Below are 17,708 nucleotides of genomic sequence, written 5' to 3'. Positions count from 1 at the left end.
TTGTATACCTTATGTTTGTGTGCCAATTGTATCTAGTTCCTCGACAGGTGGCTATACCCACATTCTCTCATGCCTTTGTAACCTTGTATGGATTAGTGCAATGTGATCTATGTTTTGTTTAGGTGAGAGAATGGATCCAATTGGATATGAATATTCAAAGCTAATGTTCAAGGCAAGCAAAAGAATTTAGATATTTTAGCAAAAAAGTGATACCCAACACATCTTAGAAAAACTCTAAGAAAGTTAAAAGTTTTGGAAGGGTCTTCAAATGCTCAATTAAAGTGTTGTTGAAAATATGTGGGCAGATCTCACACATAGTCTCCATGCAAGGGAATCTAATAGTATTTCCAAGCTAGAAAGAAAGCTCTATTTCCAAGCTCCTGGTAAGAAAGAGTGAGCTGGCCATAGAAAGTTTAGAATATTATTATTTCTGAAAAGGGTTTTTGACAAACTAAGGATTGAAATGATCCAAACTTCTTCACCTGTCATATTTCCTATTAATTTATTGTGAATAAATTAATTTCAATACCTGTATTGAAACAAGGAATTTGCAGGAATGTGTCATTTTTTCCCTTCTCATGCCTGAGGTTGTGTCAACTTCTATTCACTTAGACCACGGGTTCAAACTCTTGGTGTCACGTTGCCGTCACATGATGTATCATGATCTTCCACCTTCGCAGAGCTGGGGTGGGGTGGGCATGGCCTGCGTATAATACATACGTGCTATGGGCTGCCAGCTTGACACCCTGATTTAGGCATTCAATAAAACATACAATTTAACCAGAAGTTACTAAGTATTTATACGCAGCTGTTCATATATTTCCTGTAGCAACTGAAATGGAAGAGATTAGATTGCTAGATAGCATATGCCACAGGGGGGGGGGAATCAACTTTTAAAAATTAAATGATAACTACCTTCCATAGGTAGATATAGTGAGTTCTTTCTATCCCAATAATTATTTTGTGAATTACATAAAACTAAACAATAAAAGGAAACAGGCATTCACACAAAACAACACTAGACAATTTAGAAGTATTTTACAAGCAAAATATTTTACTACTTCTTCCCTTCTTGTCCAAGACGAGAATAAATGTACTACTTTACAGTACACACTTTAAGCAAAACCACATTTCAGAAATTATACTATACATCATTAAAATACTGGAAACTAGAGGCATTATGAGGAAGCAACTTCAATGATAATATTAAAATTCTTATGTCTGTAGCAATAAATATGTGCATATTTTTAATTGACCCAGTATATAATTTGGTGATAAGACCTCACTGTGTTGGAATTTATTATTATTTTTTTATGAAGATACCTGCTTCCCAATCTATCATAGATCACATAAAAAACTATACTTTTGCAAAAAACAATTCTGCCAGGATGTAGATGGTACAGATATGTAATCCATTCAAGCCAGTGCAATGCAGGTTGACAGCTATCCTCTGATGAGTATTCTGATGCTTATCAGAATTTTATTTTCTTATTTATGCATGCTGAAGCCTGTTTCTATGCTCACAGACATTCTCTCTAGATCAAGGCACTAGAATTTAAAAAGGCTTAAAACAGATATTATGTTCCTTCTTATCCCAGCATCATCAATCTACTTATCTACAATTGTAAAGTCAGAGTCATATTTTCATCTGCTTTATTTTTCTATGTGCACGTGCACCACTACATCTCTTGAATTATACAAACAGTATTTTTTTCTATCCTCTTCCTGTAAAGCTGACTCCGGGTTTTACAGGACTAAAATACAATTTTTCTAGGTTGTAAATATAAAGAAAATTAAATACCTTTGGTAAAAAATAGATATATTTAACAAGATTAGAAAAGCAAATTGTTATGCCATCAGAGTATAAAAATGTACACAACAAAAATATAAAAATATAAACAAACAAAAAACCTTGAAGGCACTAGTGGGAGGAATAAAGACACTTCATTGTTTTCATTTTTTCCTCCTTGCTCACATATACTGACCAGGCATTTTTGCAAAATGATAGGAACCTGACTGGGGAAAAACATAGAAAAGTGTGCAGTCTTTTTCACATCTATAAGTGAAAAATATAAGAGTTTTACGCAATCAACACTTTAATTTAGGACATGTAGGAGTTACTGCAATAAGTGAAGTAAGATTCCAAATGTTTAGAATGATAAGCCAGAAGTAATTGACCTGCAGAAGGAGGGCTATTAGAATAGTTCGGGCTTTGAACATTTCTCAACTTAAATCTTTTAAAATTCAGGATGAGCAAAAGAGATGATATTATATATTTCTATCAAGGTGGAAGAAAATAAATACTCATTAATGCCTTCTGCTCATAGTTTTAGTGGGCTTTCATGTGCTGTTACATTGCATACATAATCCCAGTTTCATTTCTTCTCTCTTCATCTCCTTAGAACCATCAATCTTGAACATTGAAGATATTCAAAGGAAACAACTGAGATTATACAAGGAGATTAATGCACAAGCCCCCGAACAGAATAAGACTCATATTCAATGTGCTGTAGAAGAAAGAAGTTCCTTTTATCCTTCTGTATTTCCTTTACACACACAGTCACACTCCTCATGATGATCCAAAGGGACATCTGTCAGAGATTTATGCAATCCTCTTAAACCACTTCTGGGCTTCAGCTGCAGGACCTACAAGGGAACAGCCAGCTGTCATTTTAAATGCCATTAGAATAAGCAAATCATTAAATAAAATCCATATTCCTGTGTTAGAAATCAGTATTTGTCTGTGACAGGTACATATTCATCTTAAAATCCTATTCACGATTTATGCATGTTCTAATATATCTTGACTCAAAAATAGTTTACTAAAGAAGGCTTTGGCTTCCTTGTTCCAACATTTGCAAATATAAATCAATATAATAATTTAAAAATTATGTACTGTCTTTTTAATTGTATATAAATTTAATAAAATATATTAAAAAAATTAAAAATTATGATCCTCAAAAATTGGAGTCCCCAATTAGTATTTAATATTGAAATAAACTACATGCAAAACTTATCCTAGTTCAGGGTACAGAAATCAAGATGGGTAGCCATCAATAAAATCTTTACAGATGAAGACTCACCGTAATTTCCCTAATAAACTAGCAGTGTCAAGACTGAGGCTATTTTGAGACTTCAACACTGATACACTGGAGAAGAGGGATGGGGAGGGGGTAATTGAGATAGTTGCTGTGTTGTAGCCAAAACAAAATACTTTCTTTTGGGAACCAAGGACATTCCTGCAAGTGCTTGAAAGAAGGGGACTGGAGTTACCTAGCAACTGGGCAGTATACTGATTGGACCATGCACCTAATTGTTTTGAAAAAGTGAAAAACTTGTACTTTTAATTACCGGTTGTTGAAAAACATGGTTTTCACCTAATTAAAAGTTGGTTGAGAGAGGGGCAGCATATAAGTCCAATCAATCAATCAATCAATCAATAAATCTAGTAAACATAATCTTTGAGGAATTTACTTTTGTTTGTTATGGGTATTTTACTTGGAGTCCTGACAAGCAGATTGAACGTAGCAGTAGTTAGAAACATAAGACAAGACAAATCAAAACTGCCTCAAAAATTATCTGTAAATTTAAATCTCAAATATTGCCACCCAAGCAGTTTGCTAATAACTATCTATTATTATAATTTTTCTTGGCCACATTTTTTTAATACGATACCTCATGATACTTTTTGGTGACTTTGGTAGGAACACATTGGCATTCACTGCAAGAATGTTGACAACAGGCACAATTTCCACCGCAGCGTTTAACCAGAAGACAAAGTGGCCAAAAAATGGTGTCTGTTCGTTTCAATTCTTCTCGTACTGATACTGAAAAGTTGCGTGGAGTACAGCTATACATTCTTACTTCCTCCTTAAGCAGGTTCAAATCTACAACTAAACAACAAACCAATATTTATTGTAATTTGCTCATTAAATTCTTTTAGAAAACTATGTAGAAACAAGAGCTATTCAAATATTGCCATTGCCCTAGGTCAGGTCCAGCATGCATGTGCGCGCTGGTCAGCTGATTTTTGGTTTCAGTAGAGGTTCTGAGAAAGGGTTTCTGACCTCCGGAGGGCCTCCAGGGGGTATTGGGGGAGTTTTCACTCTCCGCAGGCTCCAGGGAAGCCTCTGGAACTGGGGGGGGGGGGCGGCAAAAAACAGGCCTACTACACCCACCGGAAGTTGGGAAATGGGTGAGTAGGGTGGATTGTGCATGCATCCGTGTGGGGTGGGGCAATGGAAGTGGGTCATATGTACATGCACGGGGATGGGGCATGTGGGAGGCTTTGAATTATGGCATGTGCACACGTGCGATAGTGGTGTGCTTGCACTTTCGGCACCTGAGGAAAAAAAGTTTGCCATCATTGACTTATACAGTTATAACATTTTTCTGAGTTAGGAACCTACCCCATAAAATCAATGTCTATGGCTGATAGTAAAGTATCTATTAAATTTCTGATGTTTATGTGGATAGGTATTTAATATATCAATATGGTGACTTTTGTTTCAATAACTTTAGCCCATAAGAAGAAAATACATAGTTTATAGATTTTTTTAAAAAAAATATATTTAGAAAAGAAATACAAAAGTATACAGTATCGTTACAGATATACATATAGAATCATTTGAAAAGAAAAGAAACAGAAAGAAGAGAAACTTACAAACAATTAAAAAACAAGAGAGATATTCTTGTTCTCTCTTCACTATCTGCTGGTATCTTACTATATTTTGGCAGTAGTCCATATTGTATCGTATATATGTTTACGATCTTATCATTTGGCATATTGCCATTTTATCATCTTGATAAAGATTCTTAATTTTAAGTAATTTTATATTATAGTTGATATAGTTCCCCTTTATAAATTAGCTCATCCGTAGTTTTAATCTTTTATATTTACCTACTCTTTAATCTCTATTATATCTCTTATTATATCTTCCTATCGATACATATTTTCCATATAACACCCCTATGCAAATGTGTTTAGTTTATTTTATCCTATTTTTGTTTAGCCAGTTGTACAATTTATCCCATACTTTAAAATATTCCGTGTCTTCCTTTTCTTTTCATCGTTAGTCTGTTCATTTCTGCCAGTTCCAGAGTTTTATTTAAAATCTGTAGGTTGGTGGGAGTAGTTTCTTTCTTCCAAGATTGAGCATAGCATATTCTTGCTACTGTTGTTAAATGGATGATCAGATATTTGTTGTTTTTGTGGATTTTGTGATCCATCCTACCTAGTAGGAATACTTCTGGTCTTAGTTCTAAATCAATGTTTGTAATATCTTTCAGCCACTTTGAATTTTCTTCCAATAGGTCCTGGCCTCTCGGCATGTCCACGCCACCACATGTGAAAATATGTCCCTAATTATACTTTGCACTTCCAACATTTAGGGGAAATTCCAGTCTTACTGGGGGGAAGGTGCCATCTATGCACATTTTGTATAGATTCTCTTTATATGCCGCAGAGATTGTCAATTTGAGGTTATAGCTCCATAGCTTTCCCTATTCCTCCAAATCAATCACATGTCCTATATTTTGGGCCCAAGTGATCATAACTTCTTTCACCCTTTCTTCTACCGTTTTATAGCTTAAGATGCAGTTATAAAATCTCAAAATTGTTTGCCTTTCTGGGCCTATTAGTATTTTATCTATTTCTTGAATATTTAGTTGAAATCCAAATTGTGCCAAGTCAGCTCTATATTTATTTTGTAACTGAAAGTATGGCCACCAGTCAATATTTATACCTTCTATTGCCAATTCCTCCCTAGATTTAAGTTCATTTTGTTCATTTAATATTTTATATGTTATTTTATTTTTGGAATTTAGTAAGTTAGGGTGAGTCACAGCATTGAATTATGGTACATACACACATGATAGTGGTGCGCTTGCACTTTCGGCACCCGAGGGAAAAAAGGTTTGCCATTATTGACTTATACAGTTATAATATTTTTCTGAGTTAGGAACCTAAAATCAATATGTCTATGGCTAATAGTAAGCATCTGTTTAATTTCTGATATTTATGTGGATAGGTATTTATCTATTAAGAGTGGATGTTTCTTCTCCCCTAATCTGATGTCCCCCAAATATGGTGGACTTTTGTTTCAATAATTTAAGCCCATAAGAAGTAAATACATAAAGTTTGTAGATTTAAACTAATCTCTCTCTCTCTCTCTCTCCATCAATCATTTCAAAATACATTTTAAAAAGCAGGTTCCAGGAAAAAAGTCTGCCTCTGGAGCAGTAAGAATGTAATTTTTTTCCTGTTGGTAAAGCACAAGCTAACAGAGATCTCTGTTTTAATCTCACGATTCTGTATCACTGGTCATTTTGTAGCCTATTTTAATTTTACTTTTTAAATTAGATTTTTTTAGGAGTATAAATTTCTTAAATATAAAAAAACTTCAAAATCTAACCCTATATATATTGATTCTATATTAAAATACAGTATTTGGATTAGCCAATTGGATTTTATGCTTTATCAAAATTTATTATACTGTAATAAATATTTGTAGCACTTTACTTCGCATGGGATATTGACCAGCAGCTTCACAAAGTGCTTTAACAAGGCTTTGAAGTGGGGAAAGGTGGGGGGGGGATTCTTTATTCTTCTTATCTTTCTGATATGTGTCTTTTAAGAATTTGCAGTATATAATGCTAGCTTTGTGTATCAGTGAATGTTTATATTCCTGTAAATGTTTACTTAACCAGAGAAAAAGTTAATAGATCTGTGCAGGAAATTCAACTGAAAACTCTATTATTCTGAGAAAAATTAAAAACCCTTTGAACTGGCTATCATTCATTCATCAAATTTGACATGCTAGTCAAATAAGGAAGGAGGCTTGTTTTCAATGGCAGTGTAACTTTATGATTCAGAACTATTACCTGAAAACTAATTCCAACCCAAACAGGAAAGTGTTCATACTAGGTAGATGTTAAAAATGTTCCTCACAAACTTTGAAGACTATAAACATAACTCTTCAGCTTGAGTGAGGATAAATTCGCTGGACATGAACTAGTTTTTCAAACTTAGATTAACTCAGAAAGGATTGGAGAGACAGGGCAGTAATTAAAATTGCTATTCAAATGTCCAATGTGGGGACTAGAGTTCCCTATTGAGGTGATGGGCAGCAGATTTAAATATATAAATAAATAAAATAAAATAAAATACATACATACATGCAGGAAAGAACTGCTTCCCACACTAAAAGCAGTAGTTAAAGATGAAAATAGGCACTGATTAAATCCTAATGGCAGTCCCAACAAAGAGGAAACATAAAAAGTATGTCTTTTTAACTATGAAATATTAAGGACGCTTATATTTTCTTTTAAAATATATTTCAAGAAAGGACACATACATTTAACATATAATTTTAACATGTTTAGATATGACTAAATTCCAGACAACCCAATTTGAAAACATTCAAAAGATTAACTTGGTATCTCAGAAAGTATAGAATTACTTATCTCTGTATCATATAGTGCACTTACAACATTCCATAGAAAATGAAATAGCTATTTTTGATTTTGAAAAAGAACACTACTACTGTATATCTATTTTTTTTAAGTGTGGAAAGCTTTAATTTTAACAGTTATTTGAAAAGTTGAAGTTTTACAGATATTATTATCAGCAAGAGCCAGTTTGGTGTAGTGGTTAAGGTATCAACTAGAACAGTAATGGCGAACCTATGGCATGGGTGCCACAGGTGGCATGCGGAGCCATATCTGTTGGCACGTGAGCCATTGCCTTAGCTCAGCTCCAACATGCATGTGTGTGCCGACCAGCTGATTTCTGCCTAGCTCTGGGAGGGTGTTTTTGGCTTCCAAAGAGCCTCTGGAGGGATAGGGGAAGGCATTTATATCCTCCCCGCCTCCAGGGAAGCCTGTGGAGCCAAGGGAGGGTGAAACACGAACCTACTGGGCTCACCAGAAGTTGAGAAACAGGCCATTTCTGATCTCCAGAAGGCCTCCAGAGGGCGGAAGAAGTTGTTTTTGCCCTCCCTAGGCATTGAATTATGGGTGTGGGCACTTGTGCATGTGCAATAGTGCATGTGCACGCTCTTTTGGCACCCAAGGAAAACTAGAAATAGGGAAAGTTTGAGCTATAATGCTGCTCTGAGCATAACGCTAGCTACATGATCTTGGGTCAGTCACTTACTCTCAGCCCTAGGATAGAAGAACTGGCAAAGCACTTTAGAAAAAAATCTTGCCAAGAAAACTGCAGGGACTTGCTGAGGCAGTCTCCAAGAATTTGACATGAATGAATGGAAGATAAAAAATGTCAGGCAATAAATTAATCAAAATGAAAATATTTACAACAAATACACAACCAAGTTAAGCACACACTCTTTTACCAAAAACTATTATTATTCAGTCTTTTTCATATTGCTTAAAAAGAATTGCTAAGAAGTTATATACCAAATAATTTTAAATATTAAATTTGGCATTAAAGTTGTACTTTCTTAGAAATCATCAATATTATAAATCCCAGGAACCATGCCTTTCAACACATATTTTTAAAAGGGAGCATACAATTAAAAAGACCCCTAAACCTTTCATTTCTGCAATAATTCTGCATGTCAACAGTGAATACCACGTCATCTCAATGGAGCACATTTTCTGCTTTAGGCTATTACACTGATAATGTAGTTTGAGGGTGGTCCTTTAAAATGTCTGTCATAATTCTGTGATATGTTTATTCAATAGCAATTCTACTTTAGTATCTTACTCAAATACCTTTAAAGATTAGTTCAATATTGTTTTCTTTTGGAAGTTGTTGATGGGAAAATTATTATTTCGTCAGATTGGCCTTTTTAGAATGGAATGCCCGTGCTTCATTTGGCAAGAATGCAAAGTGTCTCCCCACATAAATGCATACATAATGACACAAATAGTCATATTAAACTAAAAGCAAGATTTTAATCAGAAAGACACAAAAGTATTTTAAAATAAATATGTTCAAAACCAGCAGGAATTCACTGAAGAAATTAAAAACCAAGAGGCAAACAAAAGATGACAGCTATATCTTTATTCTGTTACAGACTACTCAAACATTTACAGGTGAGTTTAGACAAATTTGCTTATTCATCATTCCAGGTAATACTTTATGTTTATTGTGATTTTAAATTTCATTTGAATACATTTTTTTGCTACAGAACTTTGTGTTTCCTGTATCACACTAATTATCAAATACATTAAGGCAGTGTTTTTAAATTCACATCAAAACGTAAGCCTCTGGAGCAGAGTGAGAACTGCTTCTCAACAGTCATTCTACAGGCCTTCTTATAATTATGCAGTAGGATCACAGCATATAAAGGACATTTTTAAAGGCAACCAAAAGGAAACTATTTTCTGGTGCAGCACACAGATAAGGGACATGTTTTAACAAGAATCTGTCCTACTGACTCAACAGTGTACTGCCTAATGTTTTGAATGACATGAATCCTGTGCTGAAAAAAATGGAAGACAAACAGGTGGAACAAATCTGCCCTGAAGGGTCAGTGCAGCTGTGCCTCATCTTCCATCACTTAGAAAGATTATTTTACTAGTCAGGGGACTACTTTTGTTTTTTTTAATTATGTTCAAGAGAATAAAGAGATAACTGCTGGGTCGGACTGAGAATCTCTCAGTCCACAGTAGCTTCCACTTAGCTTAAACTCTATAGCTTTAGATGGATTAATTTCTGGGTAAGGGCCACAGGTTTGCAGTTCAAACCATGTATACTCAATGGATTTGTGAAATCCTAAAATGCATAAAGAAGTCAGCAGCGAAACAGGTTTGACAAGGAATGTCAGGACATAAATCTATTGATTGGCAGTTTGAACAAACAGGGACTTTGCACTGAAAAAATATTTCAGTCTTCTTTACTACTGGCTAGAGCAGTATCATTAAAAGGTAGGGGTAATCATGGCAATCACTATTAGTCGTAGTGATAGAGCATCTAGGGACCTTCCCAATCCTGGAAATGAGGATAAAAATATCGTATCATATCCTATCCATCCATCCATCCATCCATCCATCCATCCATCCATCCATCCATCCATCCATCTATCACATTTATATAACTGCCTATCCCATGCCTAATATTGTGGCTGTACTACAATAAAACCAGACCAGAAATAAAACATTAAAATTATATAGAAACATAGAAACATAGAAGATTGAGGGCCAAAAAAGACCCCATGGTCCATCTAGTCTGCCCTTATACTGTTTTCTTATTTTATCTTAGGATGGATATATGTTTATACCAGGCATGTTTAAATTCAGTTACTTTGGATTTACCAACCACGTCTATATAATGAAATATCAATAATAATAATAATAATAATAATAATAATAATAATAATAATAATAATAATAATTTTAAAGACTAAGGGAGAGTATCTTGAGAAATACAGTGTAGTCATCTCAGCAATTCTGTGTTTCACTGAAACAAACTTAGTTATCCTCTGGGCTAGTAAATACATTCAATAACATTTATTAGACCATTTCTAGATATTCTGAAAGTAGTAAACAGCTTCAAACACAATCATTTTACATACCTATGCCAATTAACGGTTTCATACATATAAAATTTGTATTCAAGGGCTTTAGATGTTCAATAAAAGAAAGACGAAAAAACAAGAGAAAAAATTATAAAAATTACCTCTTGATTTTCTGCCATGAATGTAGGCTTTCCCAAGAAGGTGCCAAGCTGGTTTGTATAGGTCTTCCAAATCTAACTGCCACCTGTCAGGCTCAAGATACCTGATAAGTTCTTCTATGGTACTAAATGCAGCAACAGCATTGTTTAGCAATTCTAATGGTAAAGCTGATGGTGGCAACACTGTTGGACTGGCTGATTCAAGGTGGAGCTGCAATGAGAGAAAATAAATTATAATCTCTATATAATGTCTGTAGTTACAAACAATGTAATTAAGATACCTAATTTTAAAATATTATAAAAGCAAAAAACAGAAAAATGAACTGCTGCACATTTATTTAGCAACCAGGAATATTTAAAAAAATAGAAACTGGCTTTCTGTACATCATCTAGAAATTAAAGATTTCACACTCTCACCTCCAAAAACAATGAAAATCTCATCCTAGTGTTAGATAAACGACTCCAGATTAAAACTAAATCTTATATATCTACAATGCACACAATTTTATCTAACAGCTGAATGATGGGCTAAAATTTATTAAATGGGAATTAGGAATGGAAAATCCTGTCTGTCAGGCCAGATACTGCAGTTTAAATTTTAGAAATGTCTGAGACTATTTGAGAAGAATAATCAGCAGAATTGCAGACAACTCTGTCGAGAACATTGTATTAGTCATGAGTGACGAAGAAAGAAACTGCCAGGTTTCGTGGCAGTTCTTTTGCAAATACCAATTATCTAGCATAAAAGCAGAATTCCAAGCAACACTATAGGTTTGACCTATTCATATTTTCTGCCAAATGTCACTTTTAATCTGCAAAGAGCAGATCTAAATGTGAAAATCAAGGAAATAAATATTAAAGTGGGAGGCTCATTGGAAGGAAAAAATACCATAGTTTGTTATGATGACCTCATCATAAGACAAAGAACAGTGGCAGGAATCCAAAAGTTTGAAAGTAAAACAACAATAAATATTAACATCCGGAAGTAGGGAATAATACAGTTAAAACAAGACCATTGCTATTTTACCTTTCATGTCACATATGCATTAAAAAAATTCAAATATTTGATAATCTCATTTTAAAAAATCTAGAATACTATATATCTTTAATTTACCATGTAAAACACATTTAAGTATTAGATATCTCCAAATAATTTATGTCAGTCATAATACTATGTGTGAATAGGATAGGAACTAACTGATAAATAAATATGCTAACAATTCCTTGCAGTGAAGCCAAAAATGACAATTAGTATTGGATTAAGTGGAATTTCCTGTTCTGCTATTTATACAATATTTTCCTGCATAGATTTGGAGCTATCAAAACATAGCTGAGTTCAGTATACAAGAAACCTTTTTCCTGCAGGATCTTTGTGGTTTCACTAAAACCAATAAAATCTATATTCTGAAAGTCTAAATGAAACATAAATACTAAAATAAAGATTGCCATGATTATTCATACGTGGAATTCTCCAAAGCCAAGAAATTTTATATTATTAGAAGCACTTAATGAAAAGTCAAAAGATAATGTACGCTATCATTCATCAATCCACTTATGTAGCAGTCAAATGTAAGACAATCACATTGTCTTGAAAGTACAAAGGAACAGAAAGAACAAGAAATAATAAAAGAGATATAGAAACAGAATATGAAGGAGATGCTTGTCATAAATTTAGATAAAAATTTCAATGTTTCACTAATTAGTTTTCAATAACTATTTCAATAACTATTGATACATTACAATAATCATATCAATACAGTGGTCCCTTGACTTTTGCAGGGGATATGTTCCAAGACCGCCCATGAAAGTCAAATTTCCGTGAAGTAGAGATGTTCCCTTCCTTCCTTTCTCCCCCTCCCTCCTCCATTCCTGGTTTTACTTACCCCCAGAACCCGCAGGGGCAACAGACAACAACATCAAACAACAACACAAAAACCTATTGTGGCTTCAAATTATTTATTAATTTGCATTCCTAGAGATTCTCTTAACCAAACTAAATCAGCTAGCGGTACCTGAGCACACTTTGTAAGTGGATCACAAGCTTCCGAACAGACAGGAAGCAGCAGGTGAAGCTAGGAAAAATCCCATCAAGGGCTGTGTACACCACTTCTCTTCTTTCTATACACCAATGACTGCATCTCAAACGATCCATCTGTTAAACTACTGATGTTTGCAGACGATACATCAGTGATTGGACTCATTCAAGACAATGATGAATCCGCATACAGACAGGAAGTTGAACAAATAACCTTGTGGTGTGACTGGAACAATCTAGAACTGAACATACTCAAAACCATAGAAATGATGGTAGACTTTAGGAGAAACCCTTCCATTCTTCCACTTCTCACAATACTAGACAACACAGTATCAGCAATAGAGATCTTCACATTTCTAGGTTCTGTCATATATCAAGACCTAAAATGGTCACCTAACATCAAAAATATCATCAAAAAAGCACAACAAAGAATGTTCTTTCTGCACCAACTCAGAAAGCTCAAACTGCCCAAGGAGCTGCTGATACAGTTCTACAGAGGAATCATTGAGTCTGTTATCTGCATCTCTATAACTGACTGGTTTGGTTCTGCAACCCAACAAGACCAACACAAACTTCAGAGGATAATCAGAACTGCAGAAAAAACAATTGCTGCCAATCTGTTTCCACTGCGGACCTATATAGTGCACGAGTCAAAAAGAGGGCTGTGAAAATATTTACTGACCCCTCGCATCCTGGACATGTTTCTACTCCTACCCTCAAAACGTCGCTACAGAGCACTGCGCACCAAGACAACTAGACACAAGAACAGTTTTTTTCCGAACGTCATCACTCTACTAAACAAATATTTCCCTCAACACTGTCAAACTTTTTACTTAGTCTGCACTTCTATTTCTACTAGTTTTTTCACATCATTCCTATCACCCATTTGCTCCCACTTAGGACTGTATGACTGTAACTTGTTGCTTGTATCCTAAGATTTGTATTAATATTGTTTTTTATTGCTTATTTGACCCCTATGACTGTTGTGGTTCAGCCTGGGACCCCTCCGGGAATGGCTGATTTGCTGTCGGTGTCCGGCTCAGAGGCTGAGGACCAGGAGGGGCAGACTGATGAAGAAGCTGAATCCCAGGCTGAAGATGAAGGACAGCCAGAGTTCCACCAGGGGGATCCCCATTTGCGCCGGGTCCTGCTCCGGTTGCGGGAGCAGCAGTTGTATGCCAAGCTGGAGAAGTGCCAATTCTTCCAGACTACCGTCGAATTCCTGGGGCACATTTTATCTCCAGGTGGCATTTCCATGGACCCGAACAAAGTGGCCGCACTTCAGTCTTGGCAACCTCCACGACGGGTGAAAGACGTACAACGTCTTTTGGGGTTTGCAAACTACTATCGGGCTTTTGTTCCGGGGTATGCCACGTTAACCACGCCCTTGACTCGGTTGTTACAGAAACAAGTCCCATTTGGTTGGGGGGAGGCGGAACAGCGGGCTTTTGATGCCCTGAAAGCGGCGTTCATGGCGGAACCGCTTCTGCGCCATCCTGATCCCGCTCAGCCGTTTGTGTTAGAAACCGACGCTTCAGATGTAGCGGTTGGCGCAGTGCTTCTCCAAGCCCAGCGGCCCGGTGACATGTTGTTTCCGTGTGCCTACTTCTCCCGGAAGCTGTCTCCCTCGGAAAGGAACTATACTATTTGGGAGAAGGAACTTTTAGCGGTGAAGGCCGCCTTTGAGCATTGGCGGCATTACCTGGAGGGGGCCCGTCATCAAATCGAGGTACGGACGGATCACCGGAACCTTGAGTATTTGCAGACGGCCCGGAAATTAAACCAGAGACAGATTCGCTGGTCTTTCTTTTTCGCGCGGTTCAATTTCCGCATCAGGTACACTCCCAGTGCCCAGAACCCCCGAGCGGATGCCTTGTCGCGCAAGCCAGAATACACGCACCTGAAAGAGCTGGCTCCTCTGCAGACAGTGTTACCCCCTGCAGCGTTGGCTGCCACTCAGGACCCAGTGGACTTGCGTCACCGTTTACGGGAGGCGCAGCGTGGGGATGGGTTTGTAGCGCAGAGAGTGCGGGAGTTAACACCCAATTCCCCATGGACGTTTCAAGACAGGCTGCTTCGGTACCGGGGGCAGCTGTATGTTCCCGCCGGCCCAGTGAGAGGGTTGATTATGACCCAGTGTCATGACTGTCCAGTGGCGGGGCATTTTGGGCTGTTTAAAACATTGGAGCTAGTCTCTCGGACATTTTGGTGGCCACGCCTTCAAGATGATGTGCGTTCCTATGTGGCCACCTGTGTCCAGTGTCGTACGGCCAAGGGGGTGACTGGAGCCCCACCGGGATTACTGCGACCTTTACCCACGCCTGAGAGACCCTGGGGTGCCGTGTCCATTGACTTTGTCACTCATTTGCCTGCCTCTGCTCGCTTCACGGTAGTCATGGTGGTGATGGACATGCTCACCAAGATGGTGCATTTTGTCCCTTGCACTAGGGTGCCCACTGCCCAACTCACGGCTCAAATGTTTATTAGTCACGTGTTTCGGTTACATGGGCTTCCGGATCGAGTGGTCTCTGATAGGGGCACACAGTTCACAGCCCGGTTTTGGCGGGAATTGATGTCGGCCCTGAATGTGTCCGTGTGCCTCGCCTCGACGCAGCACCCCCAGACCGATGGCGGTACAGAAAAAGTGATCGGGATCTTGGAACAATACCTGCGGTGTGTCGTGGCGGATCGCCAGACGGATTGGTCCCGGTTTATCCCTGTCGCGGAGTTCGCGTTCAACAATTCCCGTCACTCATCGACCCGGCTCACGCCCTTTTTCGCAAACTATGGATTTCACCCTCGCTTTTTTCCCTTGACCCTCCTAGATTCCCCGGTGCCTGCTGCTGAGGACTTTCTCTCAGAGCTGCAGGCGGTTCACGAGATGGTGAAGAGATACCTGAATAAAGCCAAGGAGGACTACAAGAGGGTGGCTGATCGCTCCAGGCGGGATGTGCCCCCCTTGGTGGTGGGGGATCAGGTGTGGTTGTCCACAAAATATGTAGCCTCTGAACTACCCCGGCACAAACTAGATCCCCAGTTTCTGGGTCCTTTTCCCGTTGAGCGGGTGATTAATCCGGTAGCTTACCGGCTCACCCTGCCGGACAATTTGCGGGTTCACCCTGTGTTTCACCGTTCGCTGCTAGTCCCTGTCCCTCCCAATTGTCCGCTCCGTCCCAATGTTCCCGTGTTTCCTGCCCCGTGTGTTCGTGATCACCTCCCTGAAGCTATGGTACATGACATTGTGGATTCCCGTTGGGTGGATGGGTGTTTCCAGTACAAGGTGCAATGGGTAGAGGGGGATCCGGATGATTGCTCCTGGGTGGAAGCGGCGTTGTTGGACGCTCCCGATCTTCTTCGGGCTTTTCACGCCCAGTTCCCTCAGAAACCGCGTCCTCTCCGCTGGCAGGTGGGGAGGGGCCTTCCGCGGGGGGATGGTGTTGTGGTTCAGCCTGGGACCCCTCCGGGAATGGCTGATTTGCTGTCGGTGTCCGGCTCAGAGGCTGAGGACCAGGAGGGGCAGACTGATGAAGAAGCTGAATCCCAGGCTGAAGATGAAGGACAGCCAGAGTTCCACCAGGGGGAGCTCTCCCCAGCAAGCAGCCTGGATTCCCTGGGGGAAGATGCTAGTGACTTCATAGATATGTGACAGAGGAGAGCTAACGAGAGAAGAACGCAATTGGCCAGATATTTCCAGCATTAGGGGTCGCAGCTGGGTTTGGGTGTGGTGCTTGGGAAAGGATAAAAGGCGGCCCCACCCTTCCTGGCTTGTGGAGTTTTATCTTGGAGATTCGTGAGACCTGTTTGTGAACTTTGGTGGCTACAATCCTGGTTTGTGCCTTGGACTCTTGAAACCTTGGGGGGGGGGGGGTGCCAGCAAGAAGCTTTTGGAATTGACTGGACATCAGGACCCTGTTGTAAAGTATTGTAACCTGTCTGCTGTGAAGACAGGTTTTCCTTTGTGCTTATTTTTTCCTGCTATAAATTACTTTTGGATTTTACCAGAGTGTCTGGCTGTTTTTCAGTGGGTGTGGAGGTCTGGGAAAACCCAGACAGAACAATGACAATCATTAAGTGTTGTACCACATGATTCTTGACAAATCTATATTTTCTTTTATGTACACTGAGAGCATATGCACCAAGATAAATTCCTTGTGTGTCCCATCACACTTGGCCAATAAAGAATTCTATTCTATTCTATTCTATTCCATTCTATTCTACTCTATTCCAACAAATGTTAAAATATGCAGCAATTAAAAACATGAATTAACATAAAATACAAATAATCCATAACAACAAACTGTGTGAGGATTTTTATTGGTATGTGAGATAGATCTATGTGGGGAAGAGATGCTGGGTATGGAATTGTCAGGTAGGGAATTGTCAGTTAAGAGAGGGCATAGACTGCAGCTGGATAGTAGGTGGAGAAGAGATTCAGAAGAGAACTACCCTAGGTTCAGATGGCAGAAGCTTTCAGACTTTAAAGACTTTGTTAATGCAGCCTTTTAACAAAGTAGAACAAAGTTCATCTGCTCATATTTCCTGTCTGGTCTACCTGGTAAGGATGACAAAAAGGCACTAGTCAATTCATACCAGCTGAAAATACAAATTAAAAAGTGGTCACTGCTTTTGATGCTTTTAAAAATTGGTCCTTTAAAAGAAAGAAAGAAAGCAATGACTTGCTTCTAATAAGGAAAATTAAACTCTAATAATAATTTGAATTATCATTGTGTGTAGAGTGAACATTTTAATAGAATGTGGGACATACCGTATTTTTCTGTATATAAGACGCACTGGTTTATAAGACTCACCAAGATTTTAGAGGAGGAAAACAAGGAAAAAAGCATTCTGAACCAAATGGTGTAGTATTATATTGTTTAATAAAATACCAGTGCAGCAGAATACTTTTTACAACTATGTATACTTTTTAAAACCATATACTTTTTACAAACTTTATTTATTTATTTATTTATTTAGTCCAATATACATTTTACACATAGTAAAATACATGATGAATGTTATAGAGGAGACAGTCAT

At 38.0% G+C, this 17,708-nt stretch overlaps 1 protein-coding gene across 2 annotated transcripts in view; it reads right to left on the bottom strand.

Annotated features, from left to right (window-relative positions):
* Window positions 1-1,034: 1,034 nt before the first annotated feature.
* The window catches only part of PDGFC (platelet derived growth factor C), a 162,943-nt gene continuing 146,269 nt past the window's right edge, over window positions 1,035-17,708 (bottom strand). For both annotated transcript variants that reach the window (XM_070757301.1, XM_070757302.1), the window contains exons 4-6: window positions 10,643-10,850; window positions 3,676-3,893; window positions 1,035-2,646 (exon numbers count right to left, since the gene is read on the bottom strand). In XM_070757301.1, the coding sequence (XP_070613402.1) occupies window positions 2,530-2,646; window positions 3,676-3,893; window positions 10,643-10,850 (543 nt within the window). In that variant the 3' untranslated portion in view covers window positions 1,035-2,529. The remainder of the gene's footprint in view (window positions 2,647-3,675; window positions 3,894-10,642; window positions 10,851-17,708) is intronic.

The sequence above is a fragment of the Erythrolamprus reginae genome, chromosome 7 (assembly GCF_031021105.1).
Source record: "Erythrolamprus reginae isolate rEryReg1 chromosome 7, rEryReg1.hap1, whole genome shotgun sequence".
Classification (NCBI taxonomy): domain Eukaryota; kingdom Metazoa; phylum Chordata; class Lepidosauria; order Squamata; family Dipsadidae; genus Erythrolamprus; species Erythrolamprus reginae.
Note: the sequence above shows the minus strand (reverse complement) of the source record. Positions and strands in the feature narration are given on the sequence as shown.